Genomic DNA, 9,149 nt, shown 5'->3' with positions numbered 1-9,149 from the left:
AGAATGAGTCATTCTAGATATCCCAGTTTCCTATAGAGACTGAACCTCTTTTAGCATTAAAATTTTTTGAAATAATTTCTAAAAGGAAATCTTTATAAAATGTATATGCATTGCTTTCTTCTATATGAAATGCATTTGTTTGATATCAAAATAGTCATGAGTTGTTATACTCTACTAGACTAATTAGGTGCTGAGAGGTCTTTGTCCCGGTACTAAATGGCTCCATTCTGCTGTGCTTGTTTTAGCTTTCACAGCTTTGTTTTTAAATCATCATTCTGATTCCTCCATTTATTTCACTTTTTGCTCTAGTGTGCCTGTGATAGTAGCCTTTCTCCACCTTCATAATGAATGTGCCTTCTGATCTGCTGTTGCTTTGGAAACCAGATGACTAAGCTAGTTAGAATTATGTATAAAGTAAAAGGGAATAGACCCAGAATAAAAACCAGAAAAAGCAGATTATGCTTAAGTGAATGGATTTTGTGGCAGTTATTTCTCATTACTTGTTTCACTGCTGTCTTTAACATGTGAACGTACAGGATTCTATGCGTGCTCCCAAAATAAAAGGAACCATTTCATTTTCATACTTTACTAGCTCTAAAGTTAGTTCTATACTATCACTCTTTGGCGCTGATTAAGACTGGTCCACTCAAGTTAACTTTTTCTACAGTATTTTCTATTTGAATTGGATACCACATGCTATTAAGAATTTCTTTGGCTTTTGGTTTTGTTGTTTAGAGAGTAATACATCTTCATTTCCAAGACATGAAAAGATTAAGCCCTGAAAAATAAGAAACCATTCATTATTGATATCATAGAAGCATGAGAAACAAATAATGTTTATAGACTCTAGGCATTTGTACCATAAAAGATTTATTGTTTTTGGTTATGCTACTTTTTTTAACACATTATCTTTATTTTCATTCAACTAAAGGAAATATATGCTAAAAGCTTACCAATAATTATCAATGTTAGATATAATGATATTGACAGATATTTGAATGACTAAATTCCGATTGTCACTCTATATTTGGCATGTTTAAATTATCATTTAATATGTTAAATATTCAACTAGGATGACTTTTCTATCTTGAATGAAAAGTAAACCTGAAATTTGCATGTTATAATATTTGCAAGGAAAATTCAAAGCTCTCTAAAAGTGGATATGCTAGCATCAAACACCTTATTTTTACAAACATGCTGATTATGTTTAGTAACCATATATTGACTCATGCTTCTGTCTCATACAGAATAATTGGAAAATCAGTCTGTTCATGTTACAACCATGTCTCATAGTCAGCTTTCAGTCATCCATGCTAATGGAAGGCAGGTATGATATAATAATTTTAAAAAATAAATTATCCAAACCATTTGTTGAGTTGAGACTGCCATTACAGAATAGAGAGTCACAATGCCAAACGCAGGATGGTGATAGGAGAAAGCTTCTCTTTGAGTATAGTTGTGAGAAGAAAGTGATTCTACTCATTTTGATTGCTATAAATCAAAGAGAGGATGAATTGATTTGAGCTTCACACAGCAAAAGTTCAGCATGAATAAGGAGGAATTGATATTGTGGATATCCTAAAATGTGTGATAAGTGAAAATGCATGTGGTATTTTAAAATGCTATTCATTTTAATATATTTTAGGTTGCCAAGCATGAAATCAGTTTTATTCGTATGTGTTATTTCATTTAGCAACATGTTACTGCAATAGAATAGTATTTAAGCTGTATATACTTTTAACTTCACTGTCTTTAAAAATGGGTGTACTTTGTGAGATATGGTTATAGAAATATTATTTCTTGGGACAGGAACAGTGGCTCATGCCTGTAATCCTATCACTCTAGGAGGCCAAGCTGGGTGGATTGCTTGAGCTAACAGGTTTAAGAACAGCCTGAACAAGAGCGAGACCCCCCATCTCTAAAAAAGTAGCCAGGCCCTGTGGTGGGTGCCTGTAGTCCCAGCTATTCGGGAGGCTGAGGCAAGAGAATCCCTTGAGCCCAGGAGTTTGAGGTTGCTTTGAGCTATGACGCCACCGCACTCTATCGGGGGCAACAAAGTGAGACTCTGTCTCAAAAAGAAAAAAAAAAGAAATAATATTTCTTCTCATTTATGTCTGAAGGGTTTTTAAAGTAAGGGAAAATTTTACTATTTTAGGCTTTATGTTTTTCACTTTTATAACATTTCCTAAAGCTTGGCTACCACCAAATAAGTTTATTATTTTTTCTAAAATTAAATCATGTCTTTTTACAAGTGTATTCTTTTATAATATGCAAAACAATTATATATCCTTTCCTCCTTCCCAAGTAAATTCTTAAGAAAATTAACTTGATTTCTAAATCTAAATATTTTCTGCACTTTTATTACACCAATCTGTACCTTCTGTTCATACTATAACTTAAATAGTACTTACTCAGGCGCAGTATTAGCATCTGACAGTATACAGAAGGTTCCAGAAATGTTAATCCCATCCATTTAAAGGTTGGCGTATGGTCCTGGTACAGACCTGGAGGTTCATGTGGGTGAAAAGCCCAGAAGTCTACCTGAGCTGAAAGGACTCCCAAGGAGTTTGGTTTTGTTTGGGTTTGTTCTAGGTATGGTCCCAGGGATCCCAGATCAAACCAGGCCCCTGGGCCTATCCTAGAACCAACCTAAACTCGCGCATCATTCCTGGAACATCAAGAATGTGAAGACTGAAGATAACCTGAGGCTGATGTTCACCAAGATTCACATTTATTTTTGTATGTGTGCCTACATTTTAGAAAGAATTAGTTGATTAATCCTTTTAAAATTAGGGGGATGACATTTGGTAAAAAGTCTTCTCAGACAGACTGATATTATAGTAATTTCTCACAGTAGAAATTCTGATTATTATTAATTGCCAGTGAGAAGAAATACTCTTGTGACTTTTGTTATCAGAGCTCTATTTTTAGCCAAAACAATTTAGCCACAAAAAATCAACCCCTCCCGCAAGAAAAATCTTCCCCTCAAATTAATGATTTCTGTTTTCTTAAACACTCTCTACAATATTATATCAGTCTCATTTAATTGAATAATTGTTCATAGTTTGTGAAAGGCCATTGCTTCTGGCTCTAAAGCTAAGTGATTTTGAACTCTTGTTTCTGGAGATTAGGCCTTTTTCCTTTAATCTGTTGTTGAATCTGCCACATTTTAGAGCTCACTTTTAGAAGTTCTACTATGGATAATGAAAACAAGCAAGGATGATGTAGTAGAAATGGGTTAATGCCTCATTTTACATCAGTATTTTGCAGAAGGAAATTTGCAATAGGCTTTTCAATTTGTGTTCCTGGCTGCTCTGGATTTTTTAAATATTCTGACCTAGTTGATTTATCACATGGTCTCTTATCATAACTGTGGCATTGCTATAGTCCCTTACATGTTTTTCTGTTTAATTTAGAAGACAAGATTTCTGAAAAAGCATGCAAGGATCCCAAATCCAAAAGTTACAGTGCATAATGAAAATGTACACTTTTCATCATCCTGGCTTCTGCAGTTAGTTCAAACCATGTTTGAAATAATTGCAGACTCATCAGAAACTCCACATGTGAAAGGAGCTTGAAATTGTGCTGGTCCTCTAAGCCTTATCTCGCCAGCAAGAGTGGGTCAGTAGAGTCATCCTTTAAAACAGAACTGTGAGCCTCTTGAGTTTCACTCTGAAAAGCTCAGCTATGAAGTTAGTTCTATACTACGTTCATCACAAATGTGTAGATGCTTCATCACATAATTCAGTTGTTTTTGCCTTTTAATCTTATGGTTCTGTTTCTTTCTCATTGTTTTCCTTTCCACACAATGTTTTCCTGGGAATATAACATATTTCTCAAAGTGTCCTGAAATGACATATTTTGGGGGCCTTTGCACTCTCTCTCTCTCTCTCTTTTTGGCACAGAATCACTGTATCACCCAGGCTGGATAGAGTACCATGGTCTCAGCCTTGCTCACAGCAATTTCAAGCTTCTGGGCTCAAGAGATCCTCTTGCCTCAGCTTCCCAAGTAGCTGGGACTATAGGAATACACCACCATGCCTGGCTAGTTTTTCTATTTTTAGTAGAGACGAGAGTCTCACTCTTGCTCAGGCTAGTCTCAAACTCCTGAGCTCAAGGGATCCTCCAGCCTCGGCCTCCCAGAGTGTTAGGATTATAGGCGTGAACCATGGTGCCCGTCCTGCACTCTTTTAACACTGTTAATTATGAACATAGAAAATAGGAATTAGTGAACTATTTAAAGAGTTAAGGCTTATGTACCAAAAGTTTTTTTTAAGTATTCTTGAATTTGGATACTTACTGGAGTTTTAACTTGTATGTATTTTAATATCGTTTCAAATATTTTTCAGAGGTATTTTCATTTTTACTCTTTGATCACTTGTGTTTTATCTATTAGAACTATTATTTCCTACCCTACCTGAAGACTTGAGATTATAACCTTTTTTAGGCAAGGGCAGGGGATTCATTTTGTATGTTTTTTAAATTATAACTTAAAAATAAAAATACAAAGTTTACCATCTTAACCATTCTTTTTTTATTTGGCCAGGGCTGTGTTTGAACCCGACACCTCCAGTACATGGGGCCAGCACTCTACTCCTTTGAGCCACAGGCGCTGCCCCCATCTTAACCATTCTTTTTTTTTTTTTTTTAATTTTTTATTTTATTTATTTATTTATTTTTTCCTGTAGTTTCTGGCCAGATTGTGTTTGAACCTGCCACCTGCGGTATATGGGGCCAGCACCCTACTCCTTTGAGCCACAGGTGCTGCCCATCTTAACCATTCTTAAGTGTACAGTTCTTCTTCTCCATAACTTTTTCATCTTGCAAATCTGAGACTCGGTACCTATTAAACAATCCCCATTTTCTCCTTCCTCACAGCCCCTAGCAACCATCTTTTTTCCTACTTTCTGTTTCAGTGAAATAGAAATTATTCCATGATTCCACCTCATACAAGTGGAATCCTACTAGCTTTGTCCTGTAACTTATTTCACTTAACATAATGTCCTCAGGGTTCATTCATACTAGAGCATGTGACAGGATTTCCTCTTTTTAAAAGCGAAATAATATTTCATTGTTATATTTACCACAGTTTTTTTAATCCATTCATCTGTTGGTGGACATTTGGGTTGCATCCACCTTTTGGTTATTGTGAATAATGCTGCTATGAATATGAGTGTGCAAATATCTATAACTATATTTGATGCAGTACTTTCTATAATCACTTTTTGTATTTTATCACATTGAATTTTTGTCAACCATTTTAAAGGATTTTACAGGAACCCAATTGTAGTTTTACATATGTCTGTATTATTGTTCCTTGTAAGATTACAAAATCCTTAATAAAGTCTGTACTTACTTATATCTTTTTTGTCTGTACCTTTTTTATTATGATGTTTACAACATGAGTTAATAAATAGCCAAAAAATTCTCTTTCATCTCTTTTTTAAAAATGTATTAATACAACAAAAAAAGGACATATTTCAGGGAAAGTCTTTGATTCACTAGTCCAAGTTTTATTTATTCATGTAAGTGCCTCAAATGATAATTTATCAGAGCAAAAACAGCTTAAGTTTAAAAGTTCTGTTTTTGCCATTCCCAGAGACTGTCAGCCATTGGATACATTCTAAGCATGTTTTTTTTTTTACTTTTATGTCCTCTCTGACAGAAAAAAATACTAACACAAAGAAGGACGTTAACATCCAATGGATCATACATTTATTTATTTATTTGTTTTGAGACAGAATCTCAATCTGTCACCCTGGATAGAGTGCCATGGCATCATAGCTCATAGCAACCTCCAACTTTGGGCTCAAGCCATCCTCTTGCCTCAGTTTTTCTATTTTTAGTAGAGATTGGGTCCTGCTTTTGCTTAGGCTGGTTGCAAACCCATGAACTCAAGCAACCCACCTCCTTGGCCTCCCAGGGTGCTGGGATTATAGACATGAGCCACCACACCTGGCCAATGGATCATACTTTAATGAGTTGGTTGAATTGAGTTCTTGGTTTGAACATTTCTATACTTTCACTTTGGGGAATACTCATGGGAACTCCCAAATGGCTCTGTAGACTAAATGCTGGTTAAAGAAAAAGTGACCTTCCTTGAACTGAACTTTTAAATAAGCCATCTCTTTCCAGAAAAGATTTGAGACAGGAATAAACATCCATACAAGCAATTTTTGAAAGTTGGCCCTTGTCTGGGATTTCTAATTAAAAGTATGAGACAGGTTCAGCGTCTCTGAAGTGGCTAAAGCGCCAGCCACATACACCTAAGGTGGCAGATTCGAATCCAGCCGAGGCCCGCCAAATAACAATGACAGCTACAACCAAAAAATAGCCAGGTGTTGTAGTGGGTCCCAGCTACTTGGGAGGCTGAGGCAGGAGGCTCACTTGAGCCCAGAGTCGGAGGTTGCTGTGAGCTGTGATGCCATGGCACTCTACTAGACTAGGGGGACAGCTTGAGGCTCTGTCTCAAAAAAAAAAGTGTGAGATATGGTAAGGAAGATATGTGTAATTACCAGATTCTGAAGTCATCGGGTAGGAAATATCCCCTTTGGTAATCATTCCTCGTCTTCACAATTTGCTTTTGAAGGTCTTTAGAGGATGTGCTATAGCCATTGAAAACAAAGTTGGCAAATAGTAATCTTCCCCGAATGTACATCTGTAAAAGTGAATAGGACATTTCAGAATCTGGTCATAAAAAAGGTAGTTCTGCTTATTTGAAGGAAAATCTTCAAATGTGTCCTTATGAGAAAGTGTTTGTATGTATACACATAAAATGGTCATCACACATATTCCTAGAACTTGAATATATTGTGTAAGAATAAGAAAACAGGTGCCGTAGTTTCACACTCAATCATGCACACAAAGTGTCAGAACTAGTATCCTAACTAGATAATTAGATCCTAAAAAGTTACCAATATCTGTTCTTAATCATCAGCTCCCTAGTTAGCCAACTCATTTTACAGCTAACCTCTAGGAGATGTACAGATCCCATGAATTTGTCAGTCATGAGACTTGAGTTCTAGATGAAATTACTTCTATAAAACTCAGGAAAATCATTTAACCATACTGAGCCACAATTTCCTCTTTAAAGAAAAAAGCATTATGATTTATGAATTAGACTAGAACTCTAAAAGCCTTCCATTTCTAAAATCCCCACTTTTTATTTTAATTTTTTTAAATCCCCATTCTTAATAAAGATATACAACTCTACTGTGTAAAACCAAGTTTGTCTTTCTGTTCTAAGGTGCAAAAGAGCTTATTTTGAGGTACAATGAACACCTTAGAATATTCAACTTTTTGTTTTTTGCAGTTTTTTGCTCAGGCTGGGTTTGAAGCCACCACCTCTGGCATATGGGGCTGGCACCCTACTCCTTTGAGCCACAAGCGCCACCCTAGAATATTCAACTTTTAGAGATTGGACAGAAGAATACAAAAACATGGCAAAGGACAGAGATAATAGTTTTAAAAAAATTTTTTTTTTTAAGTATAGCTGGTTCCAACACAGAACTTAACACTGCTAACAACAGAGTATACATATCTGGGACCATCTATGTAGCCATTGCTGGCCGAAATGGAGGTTTTTGTGGTTTCTTGATCCAAAATGCTTGGTATTTGTTCTTTAGCACCTATGTCTATCAGCCATGAAGCCATTTATGTAGCTTAAACTTAGAAATTAAGCTATGATACATGGGTAATGATAGCAAGTGACAAGGTTACAATACAAAATATGTATGTGAATATAAGATCTGAAGAACTTACCAGTGACATAGGATGACTTTCAGTCAGTGTTGTCCCTATAAATGAATGTGTTATGGTTTTATAACTGGGAAAAGGTGTAATTTTAAAAAATTGATACACTGAGAAGTTTCATTCTTATTTGGAGGGTGTATTCATACATGCAAAGATTTCCACTCTGTATATATTCAAATTGTTATTTCATAGGCCAAACCTGGGGCCTAGAGTGTTCGGTTCCTGCAAGAATAACTTGGTCATAACACAGGCACATGTTAAACTAGAAAAACACCTTAAGTTTCTATCAAACCAGAGGCCAGGATATGACCAGATCCAGTACCAAAATTCTAAGTTTTTCTTTAATGATGTTGTCTTGAATTTGCATTTTAGTTGAACTTCAAAACCTGGAATAATCTAATCCAGATGCTCTCAGCATTATAACAACCAGGACCCCTGATATTATTTTTACCATGGGCCCCATATTTTGAATGATTTCTATCTACCACAAATTTATATTCTCAAAAAACTGTGATTTATGCATATACATACTTCCACCGCCTCTTTTTAAAAAAATCAACCAAAGCCATAGTGGCCACTCAGAGTTTGTGTACCATAAGCCAAGCACTGTTCTTGGTGCTGAAGATGGAGCAGTGAACAAAGTTTCTGCCCTTATTGAATACTAGAGGAGAGAGCCAGACAATAAATATACATTAGGAGACAGGTGATGGTAAATGCTCTACAGAAAATAAAGTCTTACAGGAGGAATGTGGAGGATGGAGAATACTTTTTTTTTTTTTTTGAGACAGAGCCTCAAGCTATCTCCCCTTGGTAGAGTGCTGTGACATCACAGCTCACAGCAACCTCCAACTCCTGGGCTCAAGCGAGTCTCCTGCCTCAACTTCCCAAGTAGCTGGGACCACAGGCACCCGCCACAACACCCGGCTATTTTTTGGTTGCAGCCGCCATTGTTTTTTGGCGGGCTCGAGCTGGATTCAAACCTGCCACCTTAGGTGTATGTGGCTTGCACCTTAGCCACTTGAGCCACAGGTGCCGAGTCAAGAATACTTTTTTTATATAGGGTGGTCAGACATGAAAGGAGTGAGAGAACCAGTCCAACAAATACCAGAGAGAAGAGTTTTGCAAAAGCAGTATAGTGGCTGGGCAGGTGGCTCAACCTGTGAATCCTAGCACTTTGGAAGGCTGAGGCAGATGAATTGCTTGAGCTCAGGAGTTTGAGATCAGCCTGAGCAATAGTAAGAATCTGTCTCTACTAAAAATAGAATAACTTGGCTCGGCACCTATAGCTCAACCGGCTAATGCACCAGCCACGTACACCTAAGGTGGCGGGTTCGAATCCCCAGCCCGGACCCGCCAAACAACAATGACGGCTGCAACCAAAAAATAGCCGGGCGTTG

At 36.7% G+C, this 9,149-nt stretch overlaps 1 protein-coding gene across 2 annotated transcripts in view; it reads right to left on the bottom strand.

Moving 5' to 3' along the window:
- Positions 1-145: 145 nt before the first annotated feature.
- LOC100940566 (uncharacterized protein C3orf20-like) overlaps positions 146-9,149 on the bottom strand; it is a 91,293-nt gene continuing 82,289 nt past the window's right edge. For both annotated transcript variants that reach the window (XM_023509431.1, XM_023509432.1), the window contains 2 exons: positions 6,516-6,658; positions 146-778 (listed from right to left, as the gene is read on the bottom strand). In XM_023509431.1, coding sequence (XP_023365199.1) covers positions 772-778; positions 6,516-6,658 — 150 coding nt within the window. In that variant the 3' untranslated portion in view covers positions 146-771. The remainder of the gene's footprint in view (positions 779-6,515; positions 6,659-9,149) is intronic.

Source organism: Otolemur garnettii, unplaced genomic scaffold (genome assembly GCF_000181295.1).
Source record: "Otolemur garnettii isolate 467f Iridium unplaced genomic scaffold, OtoGar3 scaffold00007, whole genome shotgun sequence".
Lineage (NCBI taxonomy): Eukaryota > Metazoa > Chordata > Mammalia > Primates > Galagidae > Otolemur > Otolemur garnettii.
This window is presented reverse-complemented; position numbering and strand designations above follow the sequence as displayed.